The sequence below is a fragment of the Hyaena hyaena genome, unplaced genomic scaffold (genome assembly GCF_003009895.1).
Source record: "Hyaena hyaena isolate Hyena2069 unplaced genomic scaffold, ASM300989v1 scaffold_315, whole genome shotgun sequence".
Taxonomy (NCBI): Eukaryota; Metazoa; Chordata; class Mammalia; order Carnivora; family Hyaenidae; genus Hyaena; species Hyaena hyaena.
Genome location: NW_024080948.1, coordinates 1,207,068 through 1,227,100, shown reverse-complemented (window position 1 = coordinate 1,227,100; position 20,033 = coordinate 1,207,068). Strand labels below are relative to the sequence as shown.

Below are 20,033 nucleotides of genomic sequence, written 5' to 3'. Positions count from 1 at the left end.
CAGAAGGTTCCTTGCCCCTGAGCTGGTTAGTGTGAGGTAGGGGGGAGAGATGAAGTTGATACTACTGTGAATGGTAACTTAGGGCAGCCCAGATTTTTGAATGCGTTAATACGGAGTTAATCCCACTTTAATTCAACAGTCTTAGAAGGGTAGTATCAATCCTGAAACTGTTTTGAGAATGAAGTTAAAATTGGGTTGAAACTGCAAATATAACTGTGTCCCACAGGTAAAATTGTAAAATCCTATCTTCCCTAAGGGATCCCACTAAAGTAAATGAATGAAACATATACATACATACAAAAGCAGTGGAGCGCTCATTACACATGAGGCACTCATCCTTGCTTTATTCACGCAGTAACATCTGACATTGGGAACTATGTGGGCATAGATACAAAATACGTAAGATGGCATCATAAACAGTTAAGTTCATCAGGGCAGTGGTGGCAGCTCAGCCAGTGTGTGGTTTCCCTGGGACCTACTTTCCTCCCATCACCACTTCATGGCCAAGATGTTTTAGAACATTTGGCCTGTACTTTAAAGGTCACAGTGATTAAAAACAACGTGGTTAAGACATGCAGGGCTGAGTGCTCCTGGGGCCACTTAGGAGTCTGGCAACAAGAGCATGAGGAGCAGCAATATGCCCTTATTGTCTTATGTGCAAGGCAGATCACAGCAGACAAATGAAGTGATCTTTCACCCTGTGTAGAATGGAGAAATAAATAACCACTTGCCCAAATGCTTAGAAGGCAGAACTGGAGGCACCAAAAGCACCACACAGGTAGGTAGCATCACCTCTTGGTTTCTCACAGTCACAATGAAAAGCTACTGTTAATATAGAAAATAGAAAAAGCATTTGTAGTGGGCCTTTTTCAAACCCAGAACACAAGTTAGGGAGGAAAAAGAAAAGCTTTCCCTAGGATCATAGTTTGAACGCAAGTTCTCTGTACAGTACATGCCACAGTGCTTCCTAACCAGTAGATTCCCAACTAGGGTTTTTCTCCACGTGCCAGTTATAAGAGATACTTACAAGCCAAGTTTCTAAGATTTTTCTTAGGGGTCAATAAGAAAGGAAATTCTGAGGGGGAGGGTACCTAGCACCTTTCATTCCCTCATATGGTTAACAGTGGGAGGACTTGGCAGTGAGGTAGTGACTATAACCCTCACATAATGAAAAGAATTCAAATCTGTGTAATCATTCCCTGACACTGAAAACAGGCTGTCCTTCCAGAGCTCATGCTCCAGCCACCCTCTCATGTGAAGCTTTGTCTCCAGAGACGTTGAGAAGAAAAATGGCTGCCCAGCTGAAGCAACTGCCAATCTCCAGTTTCACAGGATGAGACTATAGAGCCCTCGCCAGAGCCGAGGCACAAACTATTTCTGCTAAATTCATTAAGCACAATTTTTATAGAAAACTGAAGGACAAACCAAATTGGAAGAATCACTGTTATAATAACTTTAATTTATCTTGCATTTTACATAAGTCTATGAACGATTTTAAAAAAGCACCGCCTTACCCCATCACGTTTTTCTGACAGTTGTTAAAGTAGGCAATGAGTAGATCAACAGCTTGAGCATCGGCATCTTGCAAAGATTTCAGACCAACCAGCCACAAGCCAAAGAACTTGGCAGCTTTTCTATCTTGTATTTAATACAATGGTATATCCACTCTGATGATAAACCTGTCCAGCCAAATCTCCACAACACACTCTGAAAATCAGTGGTGGTTAGCCAATTAGTTAGCTTTGGCACGGAGCTGTGCTCGCTTGCCTGTGACAGCCTGGAAGCCGGTCTTGATGCTGGCAACAGAGCATCGAGAATGACAAGTTTCGCACTGTAAGAAATAGAGTCGGGTATCCTTTTGCAGGATTGTGTCCGGTGATCGGCATGTGTGACAGGTGACGTATTCCTCTGCAGAAAAAGCAACATAATTATTTCTCTGAAACATATTCTACACAGAACTCCGTAAGTCGAGACAGTACCCAGACTAAGGAGAGCTTTAGCTTAACTTAGACATTCTAGGGGTAAAAAGAAGGTTCAGGTACTAAAATCATGGGGTAAAAGACTCCAAATGTCCAAGGAGGCAGGGATGCTTGCCAGATGCCTGGTTCTGTCTACAGGAGAGCCACTCAGAACTAACTTGGGTGGGAACAGACCTGCCAATTTTAATTCATTAGGAAGATGATAAAGGCAGGCTAGGCCTGAATGCAAACAGATTTCTCTGTCTTGGCTTTCAGCCTATAGCCAACAGTAGCCTTAATCTACTGGGCCTTAAGAAGAAATCCAAACCCTTCTCCCACTATGCAGATGCCCAGAGTCCCCTCACTGTCCCACCTTCCCATCATTGTCATTTTCCCTCATCCCCAAAATACTGCAGCCTGATCGGAACATTTCAGAGTGAGATAATGTAATTAAACTATGCACTTACTGATATATCTTCTCAAAACATTTTCTATCTGTTTCTGTTGAAATCTTCCTTTGATTACAAGTTGATTATTTCCATCTATAGAACCACTATGAGAAAACAAATACCTCCATTATTGTTTCCTGTAAGTAACCAAATTTCAGGACCTTTATACACTTAATTTAAAATACATTCAGTGGGGGCGCCTGGGTGGCTCAGCTGGTTAAGCGTCCGACTTCAGCTCAGGTCATGATCTCACAGTTCATAGGTTCGAGTCTCATGTTGGGCTCTGTGTTGCCGGCTAGCTCAGAGCCTGGAGCCTGCTTCGGATTCTGTATCTCCCTCTCTGACCCTTCCCGCTCACACTGTCTCTTTATCAGAAATAAAAAACATTTTAAAAATAATAATGAAATATGTTCACTGGCATAGGAGCAGTCCGATACCACCTGGTTTCCAAAATTTGTTTTTAAAGCAGTTGGTGCCTGATGGACTACCCATATTTCCCAACATTAAGTCCAACTTCAACCAATTAAGTCTCTAATGACTTTTAAGTCTAATAAAACAAGTTGATTCTGTGAGTAAGCCATGTACAAGGCAGTGAGGGGGTCTATATATATTAAAATAGGAAGGGAGTTGTGTCTAAAAATTCTAAGCACTAAATATTTTGAAATCGTCATATAGTTGAAAATATTCTAAAATGGGTCATGGTAAGGCCTGTTCAACTATGTCACCATATTAAAAGCCATTTGTACATTAAATGTGTGAACTATATCTCTATAAAGCTGTTACCAATAAAGGTGAAATCACAGGCCACATATTGTCCCTGGTTCTTTAAGATGAACTTTTTGAAAAGCTGCTGACAAGAACTTAATGGTAAAGCTCTGGGCTAGACACTATCATTTGTGATTTGTAATTTTGAACAAAGTGAAACAACAGAATTCAGCCAGGTAGCATTAAATTTATATGTTTTGTATCTCATTATAAAAGTGACTTTTTAAGAACCCCTCCTGTGATTCTCCTTTAACTATAAGAGTTTATTATCATCTTCCATGGACTGTAAGTAACCCTTAATCTCCAGGCTACGGTGATTCCACTGCTTGATGTAAGACATTTTTTCCATTCACTGTCAAAAGACACTGAATTTTCTCAACAACCCCATAATATTTAGCCCACTGACCATAAGTTCACTGGTCACAACTTGTTACAATACCCCACTTCTACAAAAACTAAATTATTCAGAGAGGTAGGAAAACCACTGCTAGTTTTTATTGCATGTTTATAACAAATTTACACTTAAAACACAATTCTTCTGCAGTAGAGCCTACCTATCTACCAGTAGTCAAGTAAACCACTCCTTATCCTCAGAGCAAATGTAGCCAATTCCATCAAACTGAGTTTTAAGAAGAGTTTTAAGGAGGAAGAGAGCAGAACACCTTAGTTATCTCTGTAAGCCTTTTAAGAACTCAAACTCCAGAGATAGGCAGAACTGAGTCTGCCATCTTGACTATGACGTTAACTAGCTATGTGACCAACTACAACTTCAATGAAATGGTTTCCAAATCTGTATAGTATTACCTTCTACTTACAGTTCATAGGAGTGCTGTAAAGACTGAGACAGTACCGTGCTTGGCACAGTGCCTGACATACAGTAGGTAATCAGCATGGGTGAGTCACTATTATCATGCTGCTCTTAAGTCTACATCAGTTATCTTTAAGGGACTCCTAGTATTTATAGTCATACTCATTGGGATGGGCTCCAAGGGATTCTGGTCTCCCTGAATGGAGAGAAGCTGGCTTGGTGCCTTCAACAGATAAGCCTTGAAGACACGGAAATAACTAATTATGGATCTCTGTTTTAGGGTTTCTCCTGTGCCACTCATCAACTTATAAGCTCTTTTTCTTCAATAGCATATTAACAATTTAGAAAATAAATTCTGACCTAAGAAAATGGGTTTCCTCTGAAATCTAATATTTGTTCCATAAAAAGACCTAAGAATTCCAGTTAATGACAAGATACTAACAGGCCTGTATAGATGAGCCACTGATAATTCTCTTCTCTATTCCTGACCAGCCAAGCTCTCAAAAATGATTTCCCTCCCTCACTGGCCTAAAAATTTCTCTGATTAGTCAGGTGAATGTTCTTTCTAAGGGTGTTGTGTTGTATCCTTTTCAAGTGAAAAGTTCCTCTAAAACATCCAGTACTACTATATATAACTATATAAATGTGAATATAGTTTCTTACCTTGTACCCAATTCAGCCAATAAAAATGCAAGGAGATGTTTGGGCTGACGATGTAATCTAAAAAGAAAACAGAACACATAAACCTTATCTGTGGAACGAAATGATGAAATGTCTAAAACACCATCCTGTTCACTGTTTTAATCTGATTACCCAATTATTCAGTGAATTTTAGTGCATGGTTCATCAAATCTTGAAATAAAGATATATAGAATACCATTTATTTACATCTTAAAGCCCACAAAGCAATATGTTATTTATAAATACAGATATATGAATAAATGTCTAGAAATGGTAGACATGGTAGCACGACAACAGAAAAATTGGTAACAGCTTAAATATTCACCAACTGGAGAGCAGTTAAATAAGTTAATGGTACATCCATTCTATCTATATGACAACAAAAAGTACACATAGGAAAAAAGCAAGTACAGAGCAATGCCATTCAATATTTTCACTTTTTAATTCTCTTCACTTGGGACTGTTTGAACATGTTCCCAACAAGTACTACTATTGCGATTTTAAGGTTATTTTTTCCCAAAGTGTAGTGAGGATTGGCGAAAATAAAATAAGTAAGCTCCCACATTGCTAGTGGGAGTACAAATTTGTACAAGCTTATTGGAAAGCAGTTTGCCAATGTTTGCCATAAAAATATCCATTCCTTTTAACTCAGCAACTCCATTTTGAGAACTTTTGCCCTAAGGCTCTATTCTCAGTTATTGTCAAGATACATGTATCAGGATGTTTCCTGAAGCTTTGCTGCTGATCATGAAACATGGAAGAAACTGTATCCACCTAAGAGCTATTAGAGTATGTTGTGTAGCTACTAAAAACATTTGTGAAAACGGTTTAATCACGTGGGTAAATGTTCTGTAATATGCTAAGAGAAAAATAGGTTAAAAACCAGTATGACACCAATTTATTTTAAAATAACTACATGCACAAAACTAAATAAAACAGTATTAAACTATGATTACCTATCTCTTTATGATGTCTATAATTTTAACTGTAAAACACTCTTTAAAGAAGAAAAAGATCTGAAGCAAATGTTTCAAAATATATTACAGATGATTTTTCATTTTCTTGCATGTCTATGTTTTCTATACTACTGTTGTCATCACCAAAAATGTCCAAAATCTTTAAAGTAATACATATAATGAAAACCAGTGATTATCTCTGGGTGGTAAATTTTTAGAGATTATTCTCTTTTCTGTTCATCCTTGTTTTTGCCTTTTATCCACAATAAGCATGTATCATTTATGAAACTGAATAACAAAGAGTAGACAGATACGGTCAGTTGCCCTAAGAAGCCGGTCAGTAGAAATGCAGGGGAGCTGTCGGAAGTGAAAAACCCAGATAGTGACCTGAGGGTGATACAGAGAATGTGATGGTAATTAAGAAAGCTGAAATCTCACTGTGTCTTGACAATGACCATCCAAGAAGAGGCACACCAAATTCAACTGCTTTCCTGGAGCTCACCCTTGTACTTGTTTGGCAGGCCCACCCCAGCCTGATAAGCCTTTCCACCTCCCTGGGCTCCCCAGGCTCCTGTCTAAGGACAACATTCAGCCTCCTCCCTTTTCACTATATAGTTAGGATCCACACTCATGGGTCTCTCACCTCTGGATGCCTAATAAAACAAACCCTGAGACCTATGAATAGAAATACCTATGAAGAGAACAGACTTGAACTGTGACCTCCCTCAAACTAACCCAACATTCTACCTGCAACAAAGTGCACAATAAAGACATTTAACATAAACTCCTCTGAGACTCTGTTATTTGGAGTGGAGACTCCATTAACCAACTTACAGTTTACAGATATCTGTAAAGTTGACAAAAGAAGTTTTCTTTGTTCCTACTCGGACAACCTGTGGAGGTTTCATGACAAATTTCCTTTTCTCTCCAGCAACCATATCTGGATTCTTTTCCCTCATAATGTTGAACACTCGATTCAGTAGCTATAGAGAAACAATTGGTATTCAGGTACATTCTTACAAATAGCAGGAATATAAAGCTCCCACTTGAGTCACTGTTTTACTTCAAGCAAAGCAAACATCACTTTTTACTAAACACACACATATCACTACATGTTCTGGCAGTGCCATGAGAGCAAGACTCAATCCTTAACCAGGACCTGTTTCTCCATTACGGATGCTCAGTGACAGCCTGTTCAAAGTTAAATGAACAAATGAGACCCTAATAATTCTGCAGTTTTTATGGGAGAGTGTACAATACACGGAAAAGTAAGATTCAGGAAAGCTGAAACAAGCAAATTCCAGACTTACTCTGGGCCCAAATTCCTTCCTCTACTGCTCCCACAATTCTAAGGGGCCTCCATGACGTCAGAAGTTCATGGATTCAGATGCAACAATGAATACCATAATGACTGCAGAACTCTGGGTAGGCTGCCCCATATGAGGGCATCAGGCCAACACTGCACTCTTTGCATGACCTCTCTGGATCTGTTTCACTATCTGTTCTTCAATGGCCCTGCCAATTAAGTATAAATATCTTGCTCTTCTTTGAGTTCTAGTAACACTTAGCTCTTTTTCTTAACAGAATTTGTCTTACCTCCTCATATGTGTAGTCTCTTTCTGAGCCTGCCCAAGCAGGGCCTGTCTGGTTACTGAAGGAGATACCATCATCTTTTTTGCTATCTTCATCTTCTAAAGCTATAGATAACAAAGACTGTAAGAATGAGGGGTAGGCAGGAACAAAGTGAGGGGGGGCAGATCTAGAGAAATGAAAGCTTCAAAGACATGTGTCTTCCCTCCCACATAAAGCATAAAAGCATTAAGGATTATAAACAACCTGTCATTTCTTAAAGACAGGGATGTTACAACTTTTCATAAAAACTCTTAATAGAGACCTCTCTAATTAGGCATTTGTGATAAGAGGCATACCAAATTATTTCTTGATTTAACAAATGAGAAAATAATGGATAATGAGAAGAAAGAAGTCCAGCTGTTCTAAAGCACTTAAGAAACATCCACATCCATAAAAACCCATCTGCTGACTATCCTAAAGTTCTCTAAAGAACTTTAGTACTTAGAATAAAACAGCACTTTTAACCAAAAAAAAATCTTTAAATATTATTTAAAATCAGTTACAGTGATTTTCCCCACAGCCTTAATCAGCAGGCTTCCAATGTAACTGCCAAATTCTTCCCCCATGAAATCTGTCTTTATCAAGTTAGATATTCTTTCCTTTTTATAAATTTATTTTTAAATTTACATTCAAGTTAGCATACAGTGCAACAATGATTTCAGGAGTAGATTCCTTAATGCCCCTTACCCATTTAGCCCTCAGCAACCCTCTGTTTGTTCTCCATATTTAAGAGTCTGATACTCTTTCCTTTTAGCTTCCATTATCAGGCAGTGGAAATAAGGAGCAGGAAATAATAAGAAAGGACCAAGAGACTAAGTTAAAGTCTTGAGTATCCTAGAAATGAGCTACTGAGCCCCAATATTACCTTCGTCTTTCTCTAGTATTTCATCCTCCTCTGGGAACTTAACATTCTTCTTTTTCTTCTTTTTATTGCCAAGCATAATATCAAGGTCATCCTCTGGTTCAGCTGCTTCTTGGATATCACTTTCAATCTTAAGGTCCTAAGAAATTGAATAAGAGTTTCAGTATTTTGATACTAGGACTATTTTTTTTTTAATCTTTATTTTTGAGAGTGAGACAGAACAGTGTGTGAGCAGGGGAGAGGCAGACAAAGAATCTAAAACAGGCTCCTGGCTCTGAGCTGTCAGTACAGAGCCTGACGCAGGGCTCCAACCCAGGAACTGTGAGATCATGACCTAAGCCAAAGTCAGACGCCCAACCGAGTCACCCAGGCACCCCTAGGACTATTTTTTAAATGACATGGGCTGATATCATTTTGGAGGGAAACAAAAATAAAATATTCACAACTGAAGTGATAGGTAAGAAATGTCCTCACAGGTAGACCAAACTAGGTCAGACAGTCTTTGTCATTTAAACTGGAAATTCTTTAATACACTTTTTTAAAAGCAGACTCCATGCCCATGTGGGGCCTGAATTCACGACCCCGAGTTTAAGAGTCACATGTTTTTCTCACTGAACCAGCCAGTGTCTTTTTTTTTGTTTTTTTGTTTTTATATTTTTTATTTCTTTCTAGGAGAGAGAGAGAGAGAGAGAGAGAGACAGCATGAGCAGGGGAGGGTCAGAGAGAGAGGGAACCACAGACTGAAACAGGCTCCAGGCTCCGAGCTGGCAGTCAGCAAAGAGCCCGACGCGGGGCTTGAACCCACGAACCGCGAGATCATGACCTGAGCGAAAGTCAGACGCTTAACCGACTAAGCCACCCAGGCGCCCCCCAGCCAGTGTCTTTAAGACACTTTTGTGGGACTTTTTCCTTTATCCATCAGCCTGGAGATCTTATAATTATTGCCCATATTTCCAAACCAGGTCACTGTCATAAACACCTGGGAATCTTTAAAAGGCTCCTAAATCTTCTGATTAACAATCTTTAGCAGGAACAGGAGTATTCAGGAGTTTCTAAGTATTTTGATGCAATCACTGGGAGGGTTTTTTCCTCCTGACACCAAGCACGTGGTGTTTTCCACAGTAATTCTCCAACTCTCTGACATTAACTAGGTGGCCAATGATTCAATTCAATTCTGACACTGTACAGGCTCAGTGATAGACTCCATAGGTTTAATGGCTCAGTCCAAGACTGTCCTTATTTCAGAGGCCAATGCAAGGATAGGGTCCCCAATGTTTTACCCACACTTGGACAAGACTACAAATTTAGAACACGCCTCCACCCCATTTAATAATCTGCTAGAATGACTCACAGAATCTGGAAAAGCACTTCACATAACCATTACCAGTTTATTATAAAGGATACAATTCAGTAACAGTCAAATGGAAAAGATGCACAGAGTAAGAAAAGGGGGGAGGCAGGCAGGTGCAGAACTTACCTGGTTATACCATTCTTCCAACAGCCCCATGTGTCCACTAACTCTAAAGCTCTCCAACCTCCATTGCTGAAGGGTTTTTATGGAGGTTTTATTATATAGGCAGGATTAATTAAATCATTGTCCACTGGTGACTGACTCATCATCTCCAGCCCCTTTTTCCTGGAGGAGTATGTGTGTGTGAAATTTCCAATCCTTTAATCATGGCTTCATCTTTCTGACGATGAGCCCCCACCCTGAAGCATCCATGAGCTCCTAGTCACTAGTCATCTCAAAAGACTTTTGTCACTGCAGAAATGACAAGGGTTTTAGGAACTGTGTGCCAGGAACTGGGGACAAAGACCAAATATTTATTTTTTATTATACCATAATCAGCCTGGCACCAAACCGTGAAGAGGTCTTTTGGCATCATTTCAATAGATGACATCAGGAAAGAGAGAAAAGACAGAACCCAGAGAATTAGGGTCCCCTGATGAGTGGATGAAGACATGGTAAAGTCTGATCCCAAGATTGGCTGCTATAGTCATGGATGTAAATACGTCACTAGAAATGAGTCATACATACCCCAGGAAATCAGAAAGGGCCAGTCTCAGTCTCCAGCCTTCTAATCTCCTCCATCCTTTCACCAGCTTATCCTGCTTCCTACCCTGAAGTATGCTGTATTACCTATCATCATCTATTGTGCCTGCATCCTGAATTACTGACATTAGCCACTATAATTTCATAAATCTTCACAGAAAAGCTGGAAGAGCTGGAAGTAAATGAAGCTCAGCCTTGAGATTCCAAATCCAGCTGTGTAGTTTTTTTCAATGCCACATTTGGCCATCAAAGACCAAGTTAGCCCATGTGTATTAGCTGGATAACACATAAACAAGACAGCAGATATTAACTTAGTCTGAGTTGACAGTCAATAAATGAGAAACTTAAGATATGCTAACATAAACTAACAAACAATAGCCAATTTCTAGTCCTATACTATTATTTATTTCATCCCAGTAAGATCTACTTCCAAACTGAGGCTAAGACCCAGTGAAACACAGAAAATGGCAGTGTTTCTCAAGATTTTTAAAAAGCCATGTGATGGTCTAAAAAAACGCAATATCTTAAAAACACTTTAGTGTTTGATGGGCTGATGAGGACACTTTTAACAAGCTTTTATGTTTATGACTTGTCAATAGCAGAGAAAAACGTATTCAAGCACTTAGTAAGAATAGAGCTCACAAGCAACTCTTCAGGACAAAAGCTACTAGAGGAAATGCCCCCCCAAAAACCTTGTTAATCAAGACCTTCTGCAGCACATCTCTGATGTCACCTTGATACTCAGGAAATTAAAACCTCATTCATTCAGTATAATCTGAACCCTTCTTTCTCAATTTCCTTACAACAGTAGGTAGAGAAGAGAATCTCCAGACAGGAAGAAAGTAAGATGAATCCAGGTAAAATCACCTTGCTCTAAAGGACTCTCAATTATCCCTGAACTAAAATAATCTCTGAAAACAGAAGAATATCTTATTCATTTCAGTACTCTAGGAATTAGCCTGACTCATTGTAATTACCAATACATATCTGGTGAATTAACCAAGTTATCAAAATTACAACACTGTTTCTAAAACTAAATGAATTACTGTACACATTTCCTGTTACATGTGGGATATACCTTATTTACTTCAGTTCGAGCAAACCAAAGAAAAATTGGGGTAGAAGGCATAAAATGGGACATTTAGTACATGTGCATTTGTGTTCTCATGCTTGCTCCTTCTCACTTGTATATACATAAAATTGCTATTATCCTGAATTTTTTTTTAAATAGATGTGTGGGCTCTGCTCAAGATTCCTGGACAGAGTCTTTAAAACAGTAGCTCCACGGGTGCTTCTTGATTTTGGCTCAGGTCATGATCTCAAGAGATGTGAGACAGAGCCCTGCACTGGGCTCCATGCAGCGTGTGGAGCTTACCTAAGACTCTCTCTCTCTCGGCTCAGGTCATGATCTCAAGAGATGTGAGACAGAGCCCTGCACTGGGCTCAATGCAGCGTGTGGAGCTTACCTAAGATTCTCTCTCTCTCTCTCTCTCTCTCTCTCTCTCTCAGGGAGGGAGGGAGGGAGGGAGGAATAAATAAAATAGTAGCTCTAGGTAAAGGAATAATAGACTTTTATCTCCTTCCTGATCCACCCTCTTATTTACCTACCTACCCACACAATTATCTATTCTTATTCCAAGAGTTCTCAGGTATTTACATTGGAAACTGATCCAGTAACAAGTCAATCATAGGGCCTCATGTCCCTGCAAGATCAGAGAACCCTACAAAAGGAGCCGCAGTGCTCCTGTTCTCCTATAGGCCACAGATGATCAGCCACCAACCATCTCAAGCTGGGGTTCATTTTTTGCTGCTCAGAGGCACACATGTAAGTTTGTGTATCTTCAACATGCTACCACAAGTTTAACTGAAAAAACTATAGGAATATATGCTCCACAGGATTTCTCTCTTATAGAAATAGCTCTCCTCAGCTAATTGCAGTGTGGTTAAGGACAAGGGGCATTTTGTAATCATCTTGATGGCACACAATACAATGTTTAAAACCTAAATTTATATTCCTTTAAGTCATAATCCCTTTAAGACACCTAATCAGACCAAATCCCAAGAAAATGACCTCAAAAGTGATCAAGTACTTACTAACCAAAGCAAAGCTAGTTAAGAGACAAGACAAGGAGAGGGAAAAATCAGTCATTTAGCAACCTTTCGAGAGGTCAAATTTTACCTTCAATAAGAAAGCAATACTACCTTTACACCTTCTTCAGCTTCATCAATATCAAATATCTTTTTTGTTTTTTTCTTCTTTTTCTTCTGATTAAAGAAGTTCAAATCATCTAAATCATCAGAAGCATCTAAAAAGACAATTGAGATTAAAAATTATTAATAACTACCAGAAGACACAGTATCAAGAGTTAAACCAACATTTTAGATATTAATTAGTCAAGTTATCAGAATAGAGATCGAGTATCAATTAGTACAGTGGTCTCTCTACAACCAAAAAGATAATGGTTCTGAAAAAAACAATGGCATGTCAAGTCAAAGTTTTATAGGAAAAACCTGGTTAGGGGGCCATGTTGGGAACATTTATTTAGTAATCTGACCATATCATACCTCACTGTTCCCAAGACAAAGTCAGGGTTCTAACACAATTTCCAAGGCTCTCTAGTTTTCTCTATTTCTGCCTACCCTCTCATCTCCCTTATCTTAAACCCTGGTGCCAGCCAGACTAACTAATTACTTCCACTTCTTAGTAAACTTTATCCATTATTAGTGAGTAATAATGGGTTTATTCAATCAGTTTTCCATTTGCCCTGCCCTCTTGTACACTAGGAATACTTTATTTTAAATTTTATTATTAAAAAGATTTTTTTAAATGTTTACTTATTTTTGAGAGAGACAGAGAGACAGAATGTGAGCAGGGAAGGAGCAGAGAGAGAAGGAGACACAGAAGCTGAAGCAGGCTCCAGGCTGTGAGCTGTCAGCACAGCCTGATCCAGGACTTGAACCCACGAACCATGAGATCATGACCTGAGCTGAAGTTGGACGCTCAACCAACTGAGCCACCCAGGTGCCCCAGACTAGGACTATTTTAGGATTCCTCTACTACCAAGTTTTCCATGGAGCTATGAATGAATTCGTTTTGTCTTGTTACAAGAATTATTTACTTTTCAAGTTTGTTTTAAACACGTACAAGATGCTTACTTAGCACATAGAAGGTGCTCAATAAATGTCAGTTCTCCCCATCGCCAGCAGTGTCTTTTGTTCAGCAGATGTCAATTATGTTTACAGAATCATTTATTTCTAGTAGTCAAATAGTGTCTATGTTAGTACACAAGAGGGAATAACTAGTGTTGATATCTGAATCCAAACATTTTAGGATGTAATTTTAATATCTTCTATACATTTTCAGACTTGCTAAGACACAAAACTACCTATGTGGCCCTGTATCTTTCTGCCTATACTCAAATACAACCACAATTAAAATTGGAAAAGAGACCTGACAGGTTAGACTGGTAAAACCAGGCCTGGAATGATGGGGTTTTGTCATCTCTGCAACTTGTGGATTCAGTAAGAATTTCTCTGGAACAAGTTTATCAGAAATCTGGCAAGATCCAGTGGACATGGTCTGTTGATAGCCTCAACTTCACTGGAACAACCTTATCAGGCTGAGAGGTCACTGTATGTACAAAATCCAAAACATTCATGGAAGAGAACCAGTTCTCACAGCACAACAGTGACTCTCTCATATCTACCACTTACCTTTTTTCCTACTGTCCTCTTCATCGGCTTCTACATCTTTGTCCTCAGTTGGCTCTGGTTCTATTTCTTTTGTTTCTGAGGGCTGAGTTTCTTCTGTCTGGGCATCCCCTTCCTCATCTAACATAAAAGGCTTCTTCTTCTTCTTTTTCTTCTTGCTCATAGTAGGATCAAAAATCATCTGTTTAAAGGACAGTAAGAAAGAAAAAGGAAGTGATTGTTTAATAATACTCACATTCCAAACATGTTGTACTCTTAAAGGGTATACGCTTAAAAGTTAAACAGTATGCAGTGCATTAAAGTACCAAAAAGGATTTTACACACACCCACACTCCATTCAACCTTTATTATTAAATAGGGGTGGAGGTGGGATTTTGAAACATGTGCATGTGCCTTTAAATATGTAAACTGTCACAAGATACAGCAACTTCACTTTTTTTTTTTAAATGTTTTTATTTGAGAGAGAGAGAGAGAGCGCGCGAGTGAGCACGAGCAGGGGAGGGTCAGAGAGCGAGGGAGACACAGAATCTGAAGCAGGATCCAGGCTCTGAGCTAGCTGTCAGCACAGAGCCCGACGCGGGGCTTGAACACACGAACCTCAAGATCATGACCTGAGCCGAAGTCAGATGCTCAACCGACCGAGTCACCCAGGCGCCCCCAGCAACTTCACTTTTAAAATCATGAGCAAACTGGAGACTACAAATGCATCATGGAACTTAGAGAAGGGACCATAGAAATAACCTATACTATGCCCCCCATTTTTTAGAGGAGAAAACGAATGCCTAGGCAGGTTATACATGTTTTATTTAACGCTGGTAACCTGGGGTTGCTATACTAGACTTGATCTAAATAAAAAAAAAAATTCTTTCCCCCTCCAAGTTCAGATGAACCTTTATGAAACTCATCAGCAACCTTTCCTATAGCTAATCTCTGAGTAAGAGAAACTTCCATACGACCTTTTACTTTCCTTTTTGTTTCTAGAACATTGTTTCTAAAACACTGAAAGTTTTCTTAGGTTATTTTAAATCTAATGTCCACTAGAGAATAAGTGAAAAACTAATTTATAACTGGTGTTAGACTATTTGCGTACACAGATCACTTGGGAAAAAAATAAAAATAAAAAAAAACACAGATCATTATTTCAGCCCCAAAAGTTTAAGAACATATAGGGCAGATGCCTGGTAGAGAGGAAAAAGGTCTCTGAAGTAGAATTGAATTCAAATCCCAAATATTTTTTCTCTAAGTTACTTACATCTTTGTCCAAATTCTACCATGCTTAAATTTAGCATTTTGCCCAATGAACCACTGAAACAGTGAAGTATTTAAAAGTATAGGTGTGGGGGTGCCTGGGTGGCTCAGCCAGTTGCATGTCTGACTCTTGATTTTGGGCTCAGGTCATGATCTCACTGTTTGTGGATATGAGCCCTGCATCAGGCTCTGTGCTGACAGTGTGGAGCCTGCTTTTTCTGTCTCTTCCCCACCCCCCTAAACAAACAAACAAACAAACAAACACACAGGTCTGGAGTCCAACTGATTGAATGAAAATATTGACTCTCAATCTTACTTGTGTTATTCCAGGTAAGTTCTTGGCCTCTCCATGCTTCAGTTATAAAATGGAGATCAGTAGCAGAAGCAAAACCAAACCTCACAAATTTATGTAAATATAAGTTCATATATATTAAAAACACTTGGCACAGTGCCTGACACAAAAGTACTCAATAAATGTTAGCAATTATTAGAATTTATATAATGCTTCATGGTTCACAAATCATGCTGTCTCTTGATTCCTATCCCTCAAATTTCATCAAGGGTGAACAAATTTCTAAGACATCATGAAACTCAAAATTCCAAAAACGGATTCTAACATACCCAAGTACATTAGAGAAACTGAGCTACATTGAAACTAAACTAGGGTCTTTAATAAAGTAGGGTAGTCACTGTCTTCACCCAACAGAGAAGGATCAAGACATTCTGGAAATTGATAACAGCCTCATTTCAAAGACTTCCTCTTTTATTTTCACAAAGATTTAATAGTATAGCAAATGAATAATTCTGAAATGCAGTCTGAAGGACATTGCTGATTAAATTTAAAAAAAAAAAAAAAAGATGATGATGATAGTACAGGAGGAAGTTCTCCACTGCTGATCCACCTGGCCTTGGGTCACCTTACATGGAGTGTTGCAGTCTATTCCAGGGAGGTTATCTAGTTTATCCTCATTCCTGAAATATGGAGATTTGGCAAAAGGACAGCACTCTAGGCACTAAAAATTTGGATGTCTGGCAGGGCTTACAATTTATTGCATTTTTTTCAAGTATCAGGTTCTCTGGAATATTAATTAAGCCTTTATTATTCAGCAAAATATATGGAAAATTTGAGGGATTCTCAAATGAGTACTGCCTTACAGTTGTCATCTTATCCTATGATAAACATTTGTACTTAAAGTCTACAGGGGAACAGTTTGGTTGTAGCCTTCTAAAAAGCAATAAACAGGGGTGCTTGGGTGGCTCAGTCGGTTAAGCGTCCTGGCTTTGGCTCAGGTCATGATCTCAGTTTGTGGGTTCGAGCCCCGCATTGGGTTCTGTGCTGATAGCTAGCTCAGAGCGTAGAGCCTGTCTTCGGATTCTGTGTCTCCCTCTCTTTCTGTCCCTCTCCTGCTCATGCTGTCTCTGTCTCTCAAAAATAAATTAAAGAACATTAGGAAAAAAATGTAATAAATCTCTCAAAATAATTAACATCTCTCTCTGGATATTTAAGAAAAAAAGTAATAAATATCTCCCTCAAAATAATTAACATCTCTCTCTGGATATTTAAGACACATACTCATTGCCTCCCACCACCTAGCAAAGTCGATTTTAAAAATAAGGAAACTAGGGATCCCACAGCAGTGCCCAGAGCAGGAGTACTCAGGTCAATCCTGAGTAAAAATAATATAAATATAAAGCCAGGTCAGTCCTGAGTAAAAAAAAAAAAAAAAAAAAGTCTTCGTTTTCTTTTTCTTTAAGATTTTCATGTCTGACTTACAAATTATTGCATTCAAAATGTTTTATGAGACTTGCTTGGCTTTGAGCAGCAGTTGCTGATAATGCACTTATGGAAAACCACAGGATCTCTTGAGTGTTTTGTTTTGTTTTTGTTTTTAAGGCCCACAACAAAGCTTTCAAAAAGTTTCCCACTTGCAACTTCCTGGGTTGTACTGGGTTGGGCTGGAGGTGAGGAAAAGGGATACCAGTAAAAAATACCCTGAAGACAGCCTAAAATGCTTTATGAAAGAAATAACCTACTCTCATGCAACAGAATTTACCCAAGAAGCTACCTTTATGACCACACCACCCGCAGGAGGCAAGTGTTAGTTACCAAAGAACCTAGAGAAACAAGGTGAGAACAAATGCTAAGCATTGTCATGTCTGGGTAACAGGATCCTAAAAAAAATTTTATTTTGTATTCTTCTGTTTTGTAAATCTTGTACCACACATCCATTTTTAGTCAGAAATCTTATTTTTTTTAGTTTAAAGCTCCTTTTGTAAAACATCCATGTTGTGTGAAAACCCAATGTTTATGATACCTGTGAATGGGACCTACTAATAAGTAACCTTAGCTACTGACAGCACTTTTTTTAAAAAAGGTCTTTAACAAATGCCTGATTAGGGAATTTTTCCTTACTAGGTAGCACCCCATAATTCTACAACACTGCTTTTTAAAGGCCATGGTTCCACAAGGTTAAAGAAGTTCTATACTGGTGAGTTTCTGGCTTAATTACCAGGTTTAAAAAGAAATATGTGGTTTATTTCAATTATACATCAATAAGGTGTTTAAAGAAATGTGAAGAGGAAAAAAAAAAGTTAGCAGTAGGTTCTTTAACCCTCTATCCTAGCCCAGGAATTCTACTCTCGGGGAGTCCCTGGCAATTATAAGCCATTTCCATGTACAAATGTTAACCTGATCCTTATAAGTCTGTAAAGCAGTCAGAAGTTAATGGCTGACCTAAGAATACTTATCTAGTTAACAATACTAGAGGAACCAGACCCTGCACATACCTCCATAGTGGAAGCCAAAGGCTGAGAGGTTCTAGTCGTCTTGCTGTGTGATCTTGGGCAAGTTAACCTCCCTAGGCCCTCGTTTCCTGCCTATAAAATGAAGTTGGACTGGCAGACCTGTGAAGTTGCTAAGCTGCTTAATACTTTATTGGCTTCCAAAGCCTTCTGTTGGAATGCTGGTTCTGTCATGTCTGCTTGACAAAATCCTTTTCACCCTTCAATAATGTATTCACATTCCACTTCCTTCAAAACCCGACCCCACTGTTAAAGCTGAATCCTCCAGCTCCCCAACTATGTTGAAATGACCCTATTTCTTCTACCTCTTGTAGCAACTAGATCTCTTACCTTCCTTACAACACTTGTGAGTACTTTACCATAAAACCCACTGACTGAATACTACCCCACAATACATACATTAGGCACTTTGTTAAAGGTTATGAGAAGCTTAGAAAAAAAAAAACAAGCACGAAAACATTGCTACTCTCAGAACTTTTGAAATACAGTAGCCAGAACAATATCTTGAAGGTCAGAGCATGACCTCCAAGCAAGAAACCACCTACTTCATTTATACTGTTTCTCTCCTAACAGATCAAGAGCCTGTTAGTTACCTAGATGGAGGCAATACTGCATAGGCAATACTGCATAGATCTGGAATTCTACTACTGGTTCCACCACTTACTGTTTAATCATGGACATCATACAACTCTGAGCCTCTGTTCTCTCATCTCTAAAACGGGCATAATAATGATACAATTTTACAGGGTATTTGTGAACATCAAATATGAGATTGGAGTCCCCTCCAGAATAAAATCAAAATTCCTTAATACGGTCTTCTTCAAATCCTTCTGTGAATTAGCCACCACACGTATTTCAAGGGGATTAACTCTAACCAAGCTGCAGAATATTCTTTCTGTGATTACATGTACTTCTCAACCACTCCCTTACCCTGTGATCAGGCCTTTCCACTACTTGTGGAAATCCTCAGCATCGTTCAGGGTCTACCTAAAAATCCAACGCTCCAGGAAGCCTCGATTTTTATCCCTAACTCCTCTCCAAGGCGCTAGAGGCCAAGCACTCCAATATTTACAAAGTGAATATAAACTCAAGAGCATTGTTTTTGGCGGGGAGACCTGGCCGGTAAGCCGTAGCTTTCCCCCCAGTGTTGATTAACACATACTGTCAGTACTTAGAATCAAATTTCATTATAAGCCATTTGATTTTAAGTTACCTGGAACCAACCTGGCTAAAAAAGATTTGAGAAAACTTGCTGAGGAAGCACGGCAGGGGAAACCGATCCAGCCAGCTTTGCAGCCGGATCTTCCCGCTCACGTCTCTCGTGAGCTCTCAGTTCAGGAAGGCTCAGGGACTCCCGCCCTAAAACTTTCCGAAGTCAGTCACTTTTTGAGGCCGAAGGATCTTTTCCTCTCGTCCTATCTCCCTCACCCCTCGGTCTTTTTAAGAAATAATGCTCGATATGAGTTAGCGTAAGGGCGGACACCGGCCAGAACAAGACAGCCTTCAAAGTTTTTAACGAAGGCGCTCCGCCGGAGCTGAGAAAGGCTCCTCTCAGCACTCCCGGCGCCCCGAGAGGAGAGCTGGTGCCCCAGTGTCAAATCGAAAGGAATGCAGGAGTCGCCAGTCCCAATCTCTTCGGGGAATTACCCAGATATCCAACTCCCTTCTAAGACGGCAACTCAAAGAGCCCTCAATTCTGGAAAGCCGGCCAACGGAAGGACGCAGGCCTCCGCGCCGCCGCCCTGAGGAGAGCCGGGCGCGGCCAGGCCCGCGGCTCCGAAGTCCTCACTAGCTCTACCGCTCCGGGCCGCCTAGGCCCGGCTACTCCACATGGCGGCGGCCGGCTGCTAGGCCGCAGGCCCGGTCTCCCACACTGGGGTGGGGTGGGTTCCTCGCCTCAGTCCTTAGCCCTAGAGCCAGGCTCAGACCCTCACCTCGTCCCCGGACATGGCTGCAGCTCGAGTGGGCTCGGCACAGACGGGAAGTCGGACGGGTCAGCCCCAGGCCCCAGCGGCAGCGTTGCTCCTGCCGACACTTCTCCCACCACCGCACTAGGCTCTTGCATCAGCGAAAGGGAACGACACCCCGCCCTCTCCTCCCAAGCGTTG

At 39.9% G+C, this 20,033-nt stretch overlaps 1 protein-coding gene across 1 annotated transcript; it reads right to left on the bottom strand.

Annotated features, from left to right (window-relative positions):
* Positions 1 to 1,429: 1,429 nt before the first annotated feature.
* EIF2S2 (eukaryotic translation initiation factor 2 subunit beta) lies at positions 1,430 to 20,020 on the bottom strand. Its single transcript, XM_039248707.1, has 9 exons — positions 19,860 to 20,020; positions 13,879 to 14,056; positions 12,367 to 12,470; positions 8,115 to 8,250; positions 7,214 to 7,314; positions 6,452 to 6,600; positions 4,644 to 4,700; positions 2,426 to 2,511; positions 1,430 to 1,908 (listed from the first exon to the last, which is right to left on the bottom strand). Exons 1-9 carry the CDS (start codon positions 19,872 to 19,874, stop codon positions 1,733 to 1,735), a joined length of 1,002 nt encoding a protein of 333 aa, XP_039104638.1. The 5' UTR covers positions 19,875 to 20,020; the 3' UTR covers positions 1,430 to 1,732.
* Between the last annotated feature and the right edge of the window lie 13 nt (positions 20,021 to 20,033).

Bases quoted from the DNA above. Each gene is read 5' to 3' on its own strand.
- EIF2S2 (XM_039248707.1), bottom strand. The intron at 12,471-13,878 runs GTAAGTGGTAGA...TTGTCTTTTTAG, and splicing joins AGAGGACAGTAGGAAAAAAG to ATGCTTCTGATGATTTAGAT. The intron at 4,701-6,451 runs GTAAGTTGGTTA...TTTTCTTTTTAG, and splicing joins TTTACAGATATCTGTAAACT to ATTACATCGTCAGCCCAAAC.